Source organism: Nyctibius grandis, chromosome 2, assembly GCF_013368605.1.
Source record: "Nyctibius grandis isolate bNycGra1 chromosome 2, bNycGra1.pri, whole genome shotgun sequence".
Lineage (NCBI taxonomy): Eukaryota > Metazoa > Chordata > Aves > Nyctibiiformes > Nyctibiidae > Nyctibius > Nyctibius grandis.
Window position 1 is genome coordinate 56,588,558 of NC_090659.1, and position 19,098 is coordinate 56,607,655.

The 19,098-nt window shown below is 39.4% G+C and overlaps 1 protein-coding gene across 4 annotated transcripts in view; it reads left to right on the plus strand.

Moving 5' to 3' along the window:
- The window catches only part of RASA3 (RAS p21 protein activator 3), a 136,099-nt gene that overhangs the window by 34,848 nt on the left and 82,153 nt on the right, over window positions 1-19,098 (plus strand). For all 4 annotated transcript variants that reach the window (XR_011049829.1, XM_068419989.1, XM_068419998.1 and 1 more), the window contains exons 2-3: window positions 5,969-6,086; window positions 17,729-17,832. Coding sequence is in view for 3 of the 4 variants with exons in the window: in XM_068419989.1 (XP_068276090.1) it covers window positions 5,969-6,086; window positions 17,729-17,832 (222 nt within the window). In the remaining variant the exon portion in view is untranslated. The remainder of the gene's footprint in view (window positions 1-5,968; window positions 6,087-17,728; window positions 17,833-19,098) is intronic.

Consider the following 19,098-nt stretch of genomic DNA (forward strand, 5'->3'; position numbering starts at 1 on the left):
GTGTGACCTATATACATAGGTAGAGGAGAAAACATTTTTACACTCAGCATACATTGCCTAAAAAGCATTTATTGTTTTTAGGTTACTACAAAAGTACACAAGAATACTAAGCTACTTACATAACTCTGTAGTTGTACACTGGTTCTTGGAACTTCACATTTTTTTTTCATTGCTTTTTCCTATTTGGAAAGGCAAAAAAGAATTGAAACTCTCCTCTGAGAGGTACACACAGTATATCTACATATAGGAGTTATATATAAATGTAACCATGTATTTTTCTTTCAGACATTATGTTAATTTCACATAATTATCACATTGGCTGTTTAGTAACAAAATTGGTTTCTGGTGTGAATAGGAGTTTTCTAACTATGACCATTTTAATATTAAAAGGGATTATTTTTTCAATATATCCCTTTTGATGTATTGCAGTCATACCCTTCCCCTTATCCCCACCTCACCCCCAAAAAGCACACCTTGCAAAAAAATGAACTGCTTTCTCAGCATTCAATGCTAATGCAGCTGTTTCTGTTCAGTTTAAATTCATGCATAGGCACAAAAGTTAATGTGGTGCTCGGTATTTCTGCATGTTTTAATCGGCATTGAGTGGTATTATAGTTTAATTAAAATTACTGTAAGTATTGATTATAAACTTATAAATTTTATATTTGATTATAATTTGACTTATAATTGATTATAAATTTATGGTCTAGGCAATCCTGCCCCGGCAGGGGGATTGGACTAGATGATCTTTCGAGGTCCCTTCCAATCCCTAACATTCTGTGATTCTGTGATCCTGTGATTCTGTAAACTGGCTAGCATCTTGATATTTCACATACGTGCTGGGTTTTGTGAGTGAGGAGCTTTTTAAGCATAAATTGTGATAGAGAATCGGAGCTGTGTGTGTACACGCATTTTCCTTTTTGTTTTTGTTTGAACTGTGGATGTTGAAGGAATAATACTTTTTCAGAAGAAAGAAAACTTGAAAGGAGTGGTTGAGATAATTTTTTCAGATTCCAACATCTGTATTGGTGTAGAGAGCTTAAGGGAGAACAGGAGCAGCCTTTTATTCTTGGCATACATCACTGCTCTGTTTTTGTTCTTGACGTGCTTGCCTCTGAGCTTCTTTGGAGAGTGTTTTCCTGAATATGGCAGAAACTAAGTAGATTGTTGTTGGTTTGGATATGTTGCCCTTTTCAGATTTTAGGTGTTTTGTTTCTGTACTCAAGGCTTTCAGTATGCTCCCTGAAGTCAAATGCTGTGGCATTGAAAGCTCAGCTGCTTTTATTGGATTTATTTTTTGGAGGTAGGTTTTTGTTTGCTTGCTTGTTTGTTTTCTGAAATAGTTTGGGAAATGATTCTCCCATGTCGTCTTGATAAAGTGAAATAGGTTGCTGCTAGAAGACAGCAAGGTAAATTTGTTGACACATAACAATCTTCCTTAATGTGCTCAGATTGGCAGATGTGTGCTGGTGACCCAATACTTAGAAGCACAGGAACAGCAAATTTTGTTCCAAAAGGTAGAAATAATGCCTGGCTGTCGTGCATTCTCTGCTCTTCAGAAAATTGCACCTGGGGAAATATGTCAAAAGCAAAGGTGACGCGATGCCAAGTACCTAAATTCAATTAAAAATACCAGATGCTCCAAAAAATTCGAGGTGGCAAAACCTTCAGGAAATGTATACCTGTATTTATATATTTGTTCCTAGAAACATCTTCAATGTTTTTCTTATTTTTACCAGCTATGCTCCCAAGCATCTAAGCAGTGCTCTTCTCTGCCATATATGCAGGAGAGCCCTTTTTTCTTGCTTCCCTTTTATTGCCAGTGTCTTAGCAGGGCAGGAATGTATAACATTGGAAGGAACAAGGAAGATGAATATGGTTTTGAGTTTTTCCTTCCTCTTTTTCCAGCCTGTTGCATTCCCTCTGCCTAGCTGAAGCTCAGCTATCTGTGCTGCCACAGTAGTCCATTTTTAAACTGTAGTAACCCAGTATTCGCGGGGAGAAGACAGTAAGTCAGTGAGATATTCAGAATTGTACAGTCTATTTTTGAAGACTTGTCCAAAATAGCTAATGATAACTTTTCCATAGTTAAAATCAGCGTTGCTATGCTTAAGTACTTAGTGCTAAGTTGAGTGCATCACACAGTTAAATTAGGACCATGTATATTCGAAGTCCAGGGATAGAAAGAAAAACTATTGCAAGCTTGAACTGATTATTCTGCCTCTATGGCTCCAAACTGGAAGCCTTATGCTCCAGAACAAAGTGTGTGCGTATTTTAAACTGTCAAGGTCTTAGACATCTTAAGAAACATTCTGTTTCTTCTTAGCAGAAGTGGGAAACTGGAGGTTTTAAAGGTGAGTGTATTGACCTTTTGTCTGCAAACCCTCTCTGAATTATCTAGCATACAGATACTTTACGAATATGAAGAGGGGAAAAGGAAAGTGGAGCTGCCTCTTGAAAATACAATCGATGAAGATGCCTCTTCTATACAGATAAGTTAAATGATGGAATTCTTGCCCAAATTAAATGATCTCACCAGCTCTGGTTGTTGAGAACATGGAAATAGTGCATGACTGTGTCAAGTATTCTGGGCTTTCTTTTTTCATTTCGGTAGTAGCAGAACCAAAAAAACACCGAGCAAATTGTTCAGCTTCATTGTAGATGGCAAAACAGTGCCACAGAGGGAACGTTTTTGTCTTGGAGGAATTTAAAGAGCAACTGAAGCTCTAACAGAACACATTTGTTGACATAAAATGTCTGGCTAGAGAGCTGAGTCTTTAGCTATGCTTGAAAGCTTGACAAATTTTTCTTTCTTAACTGCTCAGTGCTAGAGGAATCTAAACAGCCATTGGCTGCTGCCAGCATTGGGAAGAAACTATTTTTTTTTTTTGGTAAGCTCCTACTCAAGTCAGTAACATGATTAATATATTGGGTTGGTCAATTAATCCTTTGTTCTAGTCTCAGTGGTTTTTCAGGGCCTTTTTCCAGTTTGAAGAAAGAAATTACTGTAAAATGTATTCTCTCTATATCTTCCCTCTGCCCCACTTTCTAATATTTTGATGGAGGTGAGCTGTAATTTGCTGTACAGACTGTGTAAGCAGTCATTTTCTAGTGATGCTAAACGGTGTCTTCCTTTGCATTGCATTTAGGTTTCAATATTGTGGGCTTTTCTACTGTAAGTCTTAACAAAGAGAACTGAATTTTCAAAATACAGCTCTTACAGGGTGCTCTGACATGACTAAGTATTAACTTTAAGTACTTAAGTAAATGTTATGCACTTCAGAAAACTGGAAATCGAGATCACAAAATCCGGAATTGGTTTTGTGTGTGTGTATTCATGTTGAAGTAGGAAGTGGAAGAGTGCAGAAAAAGGGAAACTGCATATTTTTTTGGTTTAATTTTGAGCTTGAAAAGTTTTGTCCTCTTCTCTTGGAAGAACCGTGAGAATAGTGTGCCAGCCCCAGAGGAAGACTTCCTTATCGTTCTGCTATTGAAACTCTTCCTGTTGACACACACGCTTGTGCTCTCTGGGGAACTTCACCCAGTCATCCAGAAAAGAGGCTGGTTTCATGTGACTTTAATGGGAGAACAGATAAGAGAAATTTGGATGTTTGAGTCTTGGGGAAAGGAGACAAACTTGGAGACTTCAGCCTGTGTGAGGCTAGTACTTTTGATTTGTAACTTGGCATGAACTCAGACTAACAAGAGTGAAAGTTGGTGGTTTACCATGGCAGAATATACTTCAGGCTGAGCAAGCCATCAATAATCCTCAATTTTTGGCTAGAGCTGCTGCAGTTAAACTATTGCTAACACTTCAGCTTAGTTTAAAGCCACACTGAGCGTGCCAACAGATGTTCCAGTCACACCTTCAAATCACAGCGGAGACAGCTTTTCTTAACACAGCGTCTCACAACTCTGAAGGAAGTGGGAAGAACGCTATCAAGTTGCATCAGCTGAGCTGAGGGAGCAAACTTATGTAGAACAACTCTGAAGTGAGCTGTTACTGTCTGAAAAAATGTTTTCACGTCCCTTTTCAATGTCTCTTTATATGTTCTATGGGTAGCTTTAGAGGCTGTTTGTGAGAAGTGTGGATGTGTGGCCACATCACGAGACAGTTAGCAGAAGGGTGTGAACAGTGTGCCAGAAAGATCACAGGCAGGAAGACATGGAGCCCTGTGTCGCTGTATGCTTCGCCTTTACAGCCGAGGACGCAGGCTGGATTAATCTTTCCTTGCTGTAGTTCTTCAGTATTTACATGCACATGCATCAGAGTGCTGTTGGACAAATCTGCAGAGAGGAGAAAGTGTGTCTTTACCCTGAAGATAGGGTTGAAAGAGGCAAGATGATTCTGTTAATAGTACAAAGCTATTTGGGAGCTGGAGACTGGGAAAGGCATGTGTCTAGTAAAATGCACTTAAGCTGAGCTGCAGACATCCGATAAAAAGTTATATTTGTTACTGTCGTTTAGTTCCCTTCTCTACTGGCAAACAAACCTGTGTTCCCCTGGTCTGTGTATTTTTTATTTTTATTTTTATTTTTATTTTTATTTTTATTTTTATTTTTTATTTTTATTTTTTATTTTTATTTTTTATTTTTATTTTTTATTTTTATTTTTTATTTTTATTTTTTATTTTTATTTTTTATTTTTATTTTTTATTTTTATTTTTTATTTTTATTTTTTTTTTTTTTTTTTTTTTTTTTTTTTTTTTTTTTATTTTTTTTATTTATTATTTTTTTTTTTTTTTATTTTTTTTTTTTTTATATTTTTTATTTTTTTTTTTTTTTTAATTTTTTTTTTTATTTTTTATTTTTTATTTTTTATTTTTTATTTTTTATTTTTTATTTTTTATTTTTTATTTTTTATTTTTTATTTTTTATTTTTTATTTTTTATTTTTTATTTTTTATTTTTTATTTTTTATTTTTTATTTTTTTTCCTTGTATTTTTACCAGGAGAGAATGATCTAGTTCCCATGGTATGTGCTAATAATCTCCGGGTACTGGAAGAGTGAAGGTAAATAAGGTCACATGCATTGTAGACTTATATTTGGTTATTCTTTGAGAGTTGTAAGTTTTGTTTTTAGAATTAAATCACTCATCCACATAGTGCTAAGGTGCTTTAACAAAGCCATGAGGAGCATTACCTGGCTTCTGTCTGAGAGTTTCGGTTTTATCAGTCTGCCAAGGAAATTTAGTGCTCAGTTTTGATTATTAATGGATATGTAGAGGGGAAAAGTGTGGTTTTATTCTTATTTCGTACTCTTGTGTTTTGTAGTCTCTTGGTTACCTGTAGTTCCTCAATCCTGTCTCTTCTTGTTGTTGTTAAATATAGGATACATACATGTTTCTTGTTGCAGTTTTGAAACAAATGTTTATTATGAAGAATATTCATAACTTGCATGGTACATTTGTGTGAGGACCTTAGGCAGCTTCACAAGTGCTAATTACCTCATCAAAGAGCTTTGAAGTCCAACCTGTGGTGTAAGGCTGTTGGCTGTAACTAAAGTGGCTGTTTTTCGTCTCCACATCTGTGGAGAGTGATGGAGCTGGGGGTCAGTCCTCATTTGCTGTGTTCTGGTCATGCCTTTAGGATAGAATCAGTGGGCTGTATCAGAAAGCTTTATTACCGTGTTGTGTTCCTGGTATCTTATGGGAGGACTGATCAAAACCTAAACACAAACCTGGAAGGCAGCAGTACGCACCCAAATACATGCGAATAAATCGGACGCAGCAAACTGAGTTGTTGCTGGCTACTGCTGAGCTCTAAACTCAGTGACTGTCAGGAGCTGCTGCCTTGGAAACAGAATACTGCTGCTACATTTAATAGAGACTTCACATTTGGGAAGAAAAATACAATGTAATACTTCACTTTAGCCATGTTGCTGACACTGCATTAGTTGACAGATGACTAATTTATGGATAACGTTTTAATGTGTAATCCTTCTGGGTTTTTTTCTTTCTTGTCTTCAGGCGAAGCCAAAAATCTTCCTACGTATCCGGGGCCAAACAAGATGAGGGATTGCTACTGTACTGTAAACCTGGACCAGGAGGAGGTTTTCAGGACCAAAATAGTGGAGAAGTCATTATGGTAACAAATACATGTATATACATTCTGTTAACTCTCCTCATTCTCTGCTTACCATGTTTGTTTAATGTTCCAAAGATACTTTTTTTGGGGGAGGATGAATAGATCCTTCTTACAGTTTTAAGAACACTAGTGGTCGAACTATTAATGTCATGATTCCTATCTATATATATGGGAAAATGTCTTCACCAAGGCAAGCCACATCAACTGTTTTCCTAAGAATGTAGAGCCAGTGTTCCTTCCTTTCTGCAATATTTGTTTTGAACTTCCATAAGCTTTTTAGGTCTCAGCTTAGAAGGGAGCACTGAACTCCATTTCATGTCTGAATATGCTTAGAATTTTGCATTGGTCTATCTACCCTAATGGGTGAAGTTAGGGATTTTTTTTTTCCTGTCATGAGGCTGCAGCTGAGAGGAGAGGTTTGAACATAAGATGCCTGTTTGATTATCTTGGACACTTCCTGTGAGATTGTAGAAGCCAAATGTAGAATGAAACAGAATGAGAAGCATGTAGCAAAAGTTAAAACACTTTCTCCTGGAAATCCCCAAACATGAAAAAAATCAAGGGAACGAGGCTAGGCATATATGTATACTCTGGCAAGCGAGGCTTTTTTTTTAGAGCTGGGGTGAAAGTAGCAACAAGTAACAGTCAAGTTTATAACTTCTATCTTAAGACACAAAGTGGGAAAAGAGTGAGACTTGACTAATACAGTTGGGAATTTATTATTTGTCTTGTTACTGCAAATAATTTACTTTGGGAGGTAGCTCTAGACCTCACCCCCAACCCCTCAGAAGTACCTAACGCATTTAAGAATGTGAGTCTGAGTAGCTTAAAGTGGGATCTATTCCCTTAAGTCATTTTAATTGTTCTCTCGCGTTTGTCGCCTTTAAGTCTTTATTCCTCACCTTATATGGTGTACTGGGGTCCATAACGGAGACTTTAGTTTCTTGAGGCATTTAAATTGACTAAACGTAATTAGAGTGTTTTTGAATGGTGATGCTAACACTTCCTGTTTGTAATGTACTATATTTAAAAAAAAAAAAGTGAAAAAGCAAAGACTGATCCGTATGCTTTTTCTTGACAATAACTGACATGCAGTGTCCCTAAACCAGTTTCTCTAAAAGTGACTTTTAAACTCATTTAAGTTCATTCCTGGGTCAACCAGCTGTAGCCCTCTTGCTCACAACTAGAAGTTACACAGTGAGGTTTTTTTGCTGGATGATCACTAGTGCTTTGCAGAGAAGTGGAATGCGGGGAGTGAGGATGTATGAGAATAGTTGATGCAATTTCCTTGAACTAATCCAAGTATTTTTCTCTTAAGAAAATAAACTCTTAGTAGTAGGAATAAGCAACAAGTGTAAGTCCTTCAGTGGGAAAAATTCCATTTGTCTTTAGATATCATTAGATATCATTTAGATATCATTATCATTTCATAAAGCTGAAAAGGTACACCGAGGCTATGCAGAACTGGAAGGTTTCTGGTTTCCTGTGGAGCTAAGTTCTTTTCGTTAATTGAGGTGAATTCAGAGGAGAGCGACACAATGATCAGAGGTCTGGAAAACGTAACTGATGAGGCAAGGTTAAAAGATGGGAATTGTTTAGACTAGAGAAGAGGGATGAGAGTAGAAATAACTATGTATATATATTAAAAAATAAAACAAACAAAAAAAAACCCCAAACAACAAAGCCCCCAAAAAAACTTAAGAGGGAGGGAATTGCTCTGTATGTCCAGTATGGATATTGCAAGTAATAACAAACTTAAATTGCAGAGGGGAAGGAAGTTTAGGTTAAGGTTTATTGTGAAGAAAAATCTTCCTGTTAAAGATTCTGAAGCACCGTAGTAGATTGCCTTGATTTTATCATATTTATTGATGAAGGCTTTTAGTAGTTCTCTGTGATCAGTCCCGACTAAAATACGGAGATCTTGCTGCTTTGGAACAGTGGTGGACCAGATGACCTCTCAAAATCCATTCACAGTTCTATTCTCTTTGATCTAAGGGTTGACTAAAGATGATTTCCTTGGTTGTTGTTCCTTCTCCCAGTGAATTCCTGTATTCAGTGGTAGTCTGCCTTCTCCCTCTGTGAGCTTCTGTTTGCAAGTACTATTTTTGAAAAACTTGCTTCTTCACAGTGTCTGAATATACAGTTATAGACATTGATATCAACTGAATTCTGCATTTATCCATATAGGTGTTTCTTTGTCCTTGTTTTTCTGGTGTATAAAAGAAAAGTGGACAGAAATCCCAAATACATGAATGGTAAAACTGGGGTGTCTTCCCAGTCTTTGAACAGGAGTTGCTCTTATTTGGTGAGGCACACTTAAACAGCTACTTAATCTTTTATGACTGTGTTTACATCTGTTAAAACAAGTGCATAGCTTTCCAGAGGAAGATGTTTTTCAAACGATTTCAGACCGTACTGCGGTTGCCTATTGTTTTTTGTAAGACCCTGAGATGTGTTCCGAGATGGACACATAGCTGAGGAGCCAGTCATGCTGTTACATTCTTTAATGCTTGTTTGTAAATTGATTCAACCCATTGAGTAAGTGAATTACTGGGCAGGCAAGGCTTATGTGCCCTAAGGCCCATGTAATTTCTATGCAGCAGAGCAACACCTGCTTTCATATATGGTGCTGCTTTGCCAGTCACTTGCCAACATAATAGCGAAGCACGTGTTGAGTCCTTTTTTCTGAGGTATCACTGCTGTGATATGTGATGTTAGATGGGAGCAGGGATGTGAAGCTGGGCCAACACGTGACTGAAATAATCGAGTCCTGCCTGAACATCTGCGTGGTTGACACAGCCTTGACTAGTGTGAAGGGGAGGACACTATCTCTGCTTTGTTGTTCATGCCTCTTTTCTACTTCCTCTCACTTCATGGCTGACGTGGGGCTGGCTTGTTACACAGTAAATTTTAAGAATTGTCTGTATTTTCACTCATACTGGTAACTGTCCCATCTTTCAGTAAGCTCAAAAAATTATTTTCATGTAGTCTGTGAAAAATAAGATGCTTTGTGTGAATGTCTGAATTGAAAGGTATTTCATAGGCAGGCCTAGCAGTGCTGACTGAAACAATGTCTTCTCATTCAGATTTGTCCTGGAGAAGCCTATCTTTTCCAGCATATCTGCATAAAATGACTTTTTTTGTCTGCATGAAAAGGCTTATAATTAAAGTCAAGCTGAAACACTGTCTTGTGGACTTGGGAATTCAAGGGGTGCTTTCTGCCTGCCCCTAGCCCCCCACTTCTTTTTACTCAGTTGGGCTTCGTTAAGCTTCTACTAAGCGGTGCAGAAATGTATATTTTTCCAGGCAGGCCTTCACCTGATGTAAAGCTTAAACAGAACTGGCAAATGGGAGAAAGGAAGCAGTTATCTCTCCTTTCCAGAGGGACTTGGATGCATGTCCAATTCTGACTTGCTTGGGATATCCGTGGCAGAGCCTTCAGACTCTGACTCATGATCTCCTGTGTTTTATACTGGGACAGCATAAGAAGTTGCCTCCCTGAGCTCTGTCCTAATCTTCTGCAACAGATTTTTATTTTATTAGGCTGCTGCAGAGGCATGAGAAGACAGCTGAGAGCAGTAACTTCTTAAATCAACAAAGCATGAATCATTCAGAACTCTTAAGAACTGAACCAGCACGTCCTGTTGCCCAGTCCGGTGCCCTTACCAGTGCTCTGAAAGAATCTCTGTGATCCTGATGTCCTTTATTTAAGTTTGCATCTCAAACTCAGAGCAGCCAGCATGGTGAACCTTAACTCCTCTCCTCTGTTCAACAGTCAGGTGGAACTCATAAATTACAATCAGGAACTTAAATTATTCCTGCCATCCAGCCTCTGTTGGCTTCTGTTAAACTGGGTGGTGGCACTACTGCCTTGTGCTGGAAGATTTTCAGGGCTGCTGTGAGGATAACTTGCTAGTGTCTGACTGAAGCCAGTCAAGGGTTACAACATGGGCAGCCCTTTCTATGAAACCACAGAGCAGTTCGAAAGCACTGTTTATGTGGGGCAGTTCAGAGTCATCCGACTTCTCTGGAGGTCTTTGGACAAGCTCAGTGGAGGCGTGGGTTGGTCAGAGCAAGCTCTCCAGGTTCCCAGGAAGAGAATCTTGAACCCTTCAAGCCGCACTGTGTTCATAAACTCCTTGGCACAAGCTTTTAGTAAATTCTAAGAAGGTCACATGCAAGTCATAAGATATGCGGGAGAGGTCAGTTAGAGCCAGGATTTAATATGCTTCTCTGTTTTGTATTTGTTGTTCAATATTTATATTACCATCATCTACAAAGGCACTGAATAGAATTGGATCTGTTCGGTATAACCTAGCAGAGATGTACGTGAAGGGACTCGTGTATTTTTAAGGAATGTGTGAGAATTACTGTTTTTTTACATGCACAGATCTACAACTTTTCTTTAGTTCTGAGCTGCAAGTAGACAGCCTGGCAAGAATTTTGCCTATGAATTTCCTTTGCTGACCCAGCTACTTAGCTTCCCCCATGAATATCTTCAAACTTCAGGCTCCACCATCCAGGACTTGTTCCTAGCTACGGATCTTCTCTGAGGATAAACTTGGCTTGTTGGCATTAAGACTGACTTTGCCTTTGCTGTTTGCATCGAATGTTTCCATTCACTTAAAGGGCAGTGTCAGCTGCAACAGGAAATCAAGGCAGCTTCTCAAATCATAGGTGAAGAATGGAAGGAATGTGACATCTCCAAATTTGTTTCAAGGATAGGAATAAAGGCAAAAAGTGTTGTACGCCAAGAATCAAATGGCTGACAGTGTGTGCTTTAGAGAGATGAGCCAAGCGTCTTGAGTCTGTGATTATTTAGTTCTCCGCTGCTTCACTGAGGAATTTTCACGTGCTAAACATAGTGATCAAAGCCTGAATGAAACAGCAAATGAAGCCAGAGGCACTTTCCCCACCCCCAGTCTTTTTTTTGCTAGTCTCCTGTGAAGGTAACACTGAGAACTACAAGTCTGCAGTGTGTTTGTGAGTGTATAGTGAAATGTGCTGTAAATTCATAGTTAAGGCTGTGTTCTCTTTAACAAGAGGTTGCTGTGTCTTTGTTTTAGTATTAGATCAAGTAAAAATTTCAATCACTAGCTCTCAGAACTTTCTGTAAGTAATTCTACTGCCATATTTGATGTTGTTATTTTTTAATTCTAGGTTTGCTTAAACCCTTTATTTTCCTATGTTTAGAGTTCATGGCTGCATAGCGAAACTTCTCTCGCATTCCAATAACATTTTGGATGCAGGCCACTTCTCAAATTTTAAACACAAAGTTGTTTCCCTTAGTTGGAGCATTGCCAAAATTAGCTGTTGTATCTGAGTTAGTTCCATTAGCTACTTGCATATTCTTATGTTGCCAGCTCACCTCCTTGAAATAACAGCTTTCCCCAGCCTGGAGGCCTTAAGTAAAGAGGACTTGAGCTGGATGCGGTGGTATGTTCTGCAGCTTCTCTCCTGCATGCTCCCAGCTCACTCCTCAGTATGCTGTCTGCCTCAGGGCCTACCATCTTCTTCACTTGACTACATCTAACCATGGCTTGAATTCCTAATATCAATACACTTCAATTCTGAAACAGCACAAGCCTTTAAGGGCAAGAATAAGATGGGTATGGGTACAACTGCAGCCTGGTCAGGGATATTATTGAAGGCAAGGACCGTATGGTTGTATAACAAGGTAATACAGCTGAGAAGGGCACCAGGAAGGGAAGCAAGACTTCAACGGAAGGAGGAGAATGAAGTGAGTGTTGAGACCCAAGGCAGGGTTTATGAATGAGAGCGTTTATCCACACGAAAAGCCACCTATGTGAGTAACAATTGTTGGTGTTGTAGGCTGCTTTGAGTGATTAAAAAAAAAAGTAAATGCAGCTGTAATGTGACTTCTGTTGTTTGTGTGTATCGTCTTACAGAATATTTTGGGAGGTGACTAGACTCCAAATGGCTGCTGCTTAAAGTTATCATAATCCCTGTGAGCCTCATTGAGCCAAACCAGCAACTGTCAAGTGAGGATGATAACTATAGCTCGTGTGTCTGGCTCTCTCTTCTAAGCTTAGGGTTGAGAAAATGCATGCTGCTTTGTTTCTTCTCTGTGTAGGTAGGGGTGGCTGTGGCTAAAACACAGCACTGTCCCTCTGGGTGTCTACACAGTGACACGAGGAAAAATTTGCTTAGGCTCGGTGGATGTCTGGAAGACTGCAGCCTGCCCTCTTAACAGTGAGCATGAGTGGTGTGTTTGGATTTAGACACTGCGTTTTGTGCCATAGACTTCTTGCTGCGTGTCCTCTGCCAAATCTGTGCTTCAAGTATAATACTAAGTATTTTTAATAAATTGTGTAAGGAAGCTACCATGACATCTGCCAACTTTGGCTCTTACAGGGCCTGTCTTACTTGCCTGTCGTCTTGTACCTCTGTGTCTAGTAGGAGACTGAAGTGTATTCAGATTTTATTTGGCTTGCTGTATCTGCTTCTCTACCCCACTCCCTTCATGTACGCTGCAAAGCATAGTATAAAATGTATTAGCCAAGTAGTAGAAAAAGCTTAGTAGTAGAAACAAACAAGTGTACTCCTTTGTACAGACTGATTTTGCTTCCTGCTCACGTGGCGATGTGAACTCTGGTCTTCAGTTCATGCAGCAGGATGAATCCAGTATTTCTAAACGTTTAAAAATAGGCAGAGGATGTGGAGTTGTCTGTGGCATGTTAATAGTCCTTACTTTCAATTACAAAAGCAGTTAAAAAAAATCCATACACAAAGAATTCTGGTTTGAGGGGGTTTCATTATTATTCATCATGCAACTCTCTCACTTCATCCACTGAAGTACTGGTGCCAAAACAAAAACAAAACTGCTTTAGCGAATCCTAAGTATTGAGAAACAAGCATGAGGTTTTGCAACACAGCCTGAAACTAAAGAAATGTTTCTAGACCAAGATTTGTTTTATGAAGCCTCTTCCTCTCTGTTAATATTATTTGCAATGATTTCAGTAGATAGCTGAAGGTACAGAATTAAAGTTGCAAGTATGCCTCTGGAGTTCAGTAAAACGTGTAAAAGTGAACAGATTTTGAACCTTTTCTAAGGGAAGAGGTTCCCATTCATCATGTTTGAAATGAGGATTCTCTTGCTTTCATTCCACTTGATCTACACAGTAATTTGTTTCTTTTCTCCTTCCCTGTCTCCTCCTGAAAATATCCATTGCCAAAACACACATCAGAAGAGATTCAAAAATAGATACCTTGAAATGGGAAGGGCTTTAAGCTGGATAGCTCTATGTGAGTGAAACAATACCTAGAGGGAACTTTTTGGTTTTGATTTCCTGGTATTCCTGCTCCTGTGAGCATTCAGAGCAAGCAAGTTTTTGGTGAGAGGAGAGTATGCCTGAAGATTCAAATCCGTTGCACTATTCTTTATCTTTTACTTGACTACTTTTTTTGTGACTCCTGTCACGAGAACTGTGGAAGCATCCTAGGGACAGTGTCCCAAGGAGGAATCGATTAGTGTATGTGTCGGTGGTAGAGGCTGTATAAAAGCTGTGCAGTAAGAGAGCCCCACACTTCCTGGAAAAGGACTGCTGAGGTAGAGCCTCCTTCCTTCAGAGCATGATGGGTATGTACTGGAAAAGAGATGAGAAAAGGGTGTGAAGTGAGGGTATGTGGAGTAGAAGGCTACAGAGTCAGGCCCTTGTGTGCCTGAAAGCTTGGAGCAAGGATTTAAAAATTGGTACAAGTCTGTCTGTGTAGTTTCTAATTCTGTCAAGAAAACAAGAGACAGCGACTTAGGAACAAGCCCCATTTCATAACTGAAGAGTAGTTGGTGCCAGTGCTGCTACTCTTCTCATCACTGTGACAGCAGAACTACAAGAAAGACACTGAGGTACTGAAGCAAGTCCAAAGAAGAGCAACGAAGCTGGTGAAGGCTCTAGAGCACAAGTCTTATGAGGAGTGGCTGAGGGAACTGGGGTTGTTTAGCCTGGAGGCTCAGGGGAGACCTTATCACTCTCTACAACTACCTGAAAGGAGGTTGTAGCGAGGTGGGTGTCGGAACAAATGATAGGACAAGAGGAAAACGGCCTCAAGCTGTACCAGGGGAGGTTTAGATTGGATATCGGGAAAAATTTCTTCACTGAAAGGGTTATCAAGCATTGGAACAGGCTGCCCGGGGAAGTGGTGGAGTCACATCCCTCAGGGCATTTAAAAGACATGTAGATGTGGTGCTTAGGGATATGGTTTAGTGGCGGACTTGGCAGTGTTAGGTTAACGGTTGGACTTGATGATCTTAAAAGTCCTTTCCAACCAAAATTATTCTATGATTCTAAAAATAAATTAGTAAAATGTTCTAAATTTAAGTCTTTATTGAAGAAGATAGGTTTGAAAATGCTTTTATATTCAGCTTGGAAGGAGCTGAATTGCATTTGCAGTGGAGGTCTACTGTTTCTGTCCTTGCAAGATGCTGCTCTCTGCACTTACATCCTGTCACTTGTTTGAAGTCCAGAAGAAACTGAAATAATGACAACACTGGTCTTGTCCATGCCCTTCCATTGTGACCATATTGGTGTGCAGCCTACGGTGCAAGATTGGGGAGGGGGCCCTCATTATTTCTCCTCCTCTTTGAATGATGAAAATTTCTTTTGAGCATAGGGTTGGTTAATCTACAAGGAAAGCTTAACTCAAAACCTGGAAGTTCAGTCTAAGCTCACTTGGTTCTGAAAGATTCCTGAGTTTTCAGCTGGGCTAGTTCTTGTATTTGTTTTGGAGGATCTTGTCAGACTCCTGAGGGCTGTGTAGGCAGATGCTGCTGCTTTTTATTAATTGCTATGTCAAAATAAAAATACTCACTGAAGCCCCATCAGACTAATTCTGGCTTTTGGGAGAGAGGGGACACTGAGGGAGGGATTTAGCTGTTCTTTTGGAAAAACCATTCTGGAGCCCTGGGGCTCACACTCAAGATAAGTTAGCTTGGGAAATAAATCATGGAGTTTGACTGCTGCGACCTCTTGCTCTTCAGATCTGGGTGGGAGACAAAGCGAGTACTGTTCTGAAGAGATACATGGAGGAAAAGCACGCCTTTCAGTGGAAGCTGGAAGCATTTGTGTGTTACGTTTGATTCCTTCAGAAAGAAGATACTGTTTCTGCAGAGCTACACAAGATTGGGGTGGGAGGATATCAGATTTATCTTGATGTGTATCCTTACATTTAAAACTTTGCTGGTTAATTATCTGGTGCAGCGCGAGTACACTTCTGTTGGAAATATGCCTGCTTATGTTAATTAAGAACACAGTGCACCTCGGGGGTGTTACCTGAGCATTGAGAGGTTGTGAATCTACAAGGGGTACAAGATCTTGGAGGGGGAAAGCCAAGACCAGAACAAAGCTTGTCTTCTGTTGACAGCAGCCGCAAATAATGTGTTCTGTGAAGAGCACCAGCCAGCAGGCGCTGCTCAGGCTAATAAGCCTTGTGCCTGAAAGTAGTGACCAGATTTGGTCCCGGCATGGCTAAGTCAGCCTTCATAGCATTTCTTCTGTTAGTCAGCCTCTCTCTGATACCATATATTGAAGTAGATGCTTCCTGCTCTCTACTCTGCTTTTCTCAATCTTGTGTTTGTTTTGCTGGGGTGTGGTCTTAGTTATCTTCTGCCCCTGACCAACACCAGTGACAAACGTTAACAGGGGACTTGCCAAAGGCCCCAGTTGTTGTCTCTTCGCTGCTCTTTCCCCCAGAATCAGCTGAGCTGAGTTAAAGTATACTCAGTATGTCTCACTTGATTCACATTGCCTTCAGACTTCCAGTATCCTGAAGCTTCCCCTATATTCTTGATAGAGGACTGAGTATATAATCCACAGTTCATGAAGTATCATTTCATTCTAAGGTCATTAGTGAGTAAATTAATCTGTCGTGTTCTTCTAGCAAAAAGAATGATTTTATGGCTGAACAGAGTATTAGGGCTTGGAATGATGCAAGTGTTTTGCATGTATAATGCACTAGATATTTGGGCAATGTTTATGCATTTGTGTAGCCCCCTTGGGTTAAGCCTGTTTGTGGAAACTTGCACCAACTGCTGTGCATGGAATGAGGCCCTTGGGGCTGCCAGCAGAAGCATGGCTGCTGGGACAGTCAGGTTCCAGTTTGTTAGAAGCTGCTTGTACCAAAGAACTCATGTATTTTGTGCCTAAAGCGGTGACTGCTGAATTCTTGATCCCAAATAAAACTTCTTGGAGCAGAATCGGTAAAGAGGACATAACCAAGAGTGCTGAATCGGAGTGGGCAGTTGGGAAGAACAGTCAAACCAGCTGCCATTTCCAGCTGTTGGATATTCTCCTCTGCCTTCAGAGTAGGGATGACTGAGTGGGGCTCAGGTTGGTTGCCATAACTTGTGGCTGGATGCATTTATTTCAAGGAATGGGAAACATCCTGAAAGAAGCCAAGGGAATGATATTTCCTGACAAAATGATGAAAAATTTGAAGTTAATGCAGCAACTATTGATAGTTTTTGGATATCTAATTTTCTAACATAAAAAGCCTTTGATAATGATTAAAGCTACAGCGCAATTCTGTTTCCCATTTTTGTGCTTAGCCAAGACAATAAGGAGGTCTGTGTTTAAAAGGGGAAGAAAATCCTGCTGGCTTTTGGCCTGTTGGAATTAGATTTATTTTTAAGTGAACTTCTGCAGTGCTTGCTGTATTTGTCCATATGACTCAAATTGCATCCACTGATTTAGATCTACTGAAGCATGAGTGACTTGAAATGAAAAGTCTGTCTAAAATGGTGGACCTGTCAATGAATAAATAATGTTGATGTATTTTTATAGTTCTTAAAAGTAAATCCTTAACTATATAATTGGATAGAGAGAAACTAAAAGGGTTGCTGTTAGGTGTCTGAGAAACTTTTTTCTGCATTTAAATTGGTAGGATCCAAAGAAAGCCCCCTTAAGTCTCTCAGCTTTTAATGCTGAGATAGTGGTTTTGTTTTTTATTGTGTTTTTTTTTTTTAAAATCTGATCTTACTGTGAAAGAACTTATTCTATACAATTCCAGTAAGCAAAAATAGACAGATATGCAATGCTATCAGGTAACAAGCATCATGCCAGCTCCAAGGCTTAGTTACCATCAGTTGACTGAATCTAACTTGCAATAAGAAACTTTGCAGGGGGTCAGAAAAGAGGCAATGGTTGTAGGCATTTTATTTTAAATAAGCTAAATCCTTTTTAAAAAAATACATATATATGCCATGAACTACGCTGTCTTTTGCTCATCCTGTTCATGTGTATGCTTTCGAGATCTCTGTTGTAATGGTCTTATTGTAAGCACGGTGTGGCAGCAGGGGCCTCTCGCCACCTTTCAAGGCAGTGTATGTTAGCAAATAATGTGGTCTCTGCCCTCTTTGTTTAGGGACACTTGTTTTCCAGATAAAAAGAAATATCTGTTCTTTTTTGCATGTCAAGAAATCTTGTTCTGTGGACATTTAAGATAGTTGGGAAGAGTCAGAGTGGAACAGTGCCTGAAGGTGCACATTCATGGGTGGGAAAGACCGTCACAGTCCATAGTGATGTTATGAACATGAAGTATAAACACACTGGCTCCTCCAGGATACCAAGACTAATTTCTTTTTTTGTGTGTGTGTGTTTATGTGTATTTTTTTTTTGTTTACCCAGCCCCTTCTATGGAGAAGACTTTTACTGTGAAATTCCTCGGACCTTTCGCCATCTGTCATTTTATATTTTTGACAGAGATGTTTTTCGAAGGGATTCCATCATAGGTATGTGTTCATAAATTGTTTTCTTTACAGCTTACTTCTCTTGGATTTTAACTGTTAGATAGTATATAGTCTTCCAAGTTGGGGTCTTGATAGGACTGACAACGACAGTGGTAAGTACTGCTCAGTATTGTCCTTTTTTGTGACAAAAATGCCTTCAGTATTACATTTTATAAAAAAGGTTGGGAGATAAATGCTGGCTGTTATGATAGTAAATGCAGATTGCAGTTTAAGTGAAATAGGCAGTAAAACATTGTTTAAATGTTAGCAAGATCATTTGTTACTGCATTTTTTTTTCTAAATGCAAGGCCTTTAGTTTTGCAGTTTTCCAGGGCTCATTACACTTACCTGCATGCAGTATAGTTAAGCTATGACTACTTTAATGACATGCAGAGTAATAGCTACTGGTCACAGGTACCCACAGTACAATGATGACAGAATTTTACAGAGAATATCAGAGCAAGCTATTGCCTGCAGAACAGCTCCGTAAGACTTCCAGTGCCTGTTTGACAGGGGCTAGACCTCTGCTTTTCCAGATATTTGCTATGCATTTCACCTGCAGCAAATTGCATGACACTCCATTTGTCTCTTCAGGGATAAAAATCTTGTAAAAGCCTAATTGTTATTGAGGGGAACGTTTCCACTTTAAGTCATTTTAACTGTGTGGATTTTTTTCAGTTTTTCATCTCTTACTTTTGAAATAAGTCGTGTATGACTACCATTTTTCTAACTCCAGTATAACATGACTATAGCTGTCAGTGAGGTGTGTAGGTCTTGACAGAGCTTGTAGTGAGGAAGTTGTCTGATGTTGAGCAACAGTTTGTATAATGCCGTAAAATGCGTTATGGTAAAGTGCATGGGTGGTGGTGCAGATCTCTTCACGTGTATCTTAACATTGCACTAGTTTATCATTCAGTCGCTAGCTTTTTCTTTAATTATTGTTTTACGTTTTACATATGAGCTAGGAAACTGCGTCATCATTTTCTTTGTCCCTCATGTGTGTACGGCATCTAGCATCCAGGGGAGGAGGGCATCAGTTTCTGATTTCTGAGTGAGCTTTTGGAAAGCTTTTTCGTCTCTAATCTCTAGTTTCCCCTTGTAATGTGAAAGTAATACCTCCTTTCCTTCACTGATGAGTTTTTTCATTGTTAAAAATGCCTCATCTGATCTCCTGTGTGTCACTGGTTTTCTGCAGCTGCAGTGACCTGTGAACAGGCCATGGACTGGGATTTTTCTTGCTCAGGGCTTTACTCCCTCTCTTGGAACAAG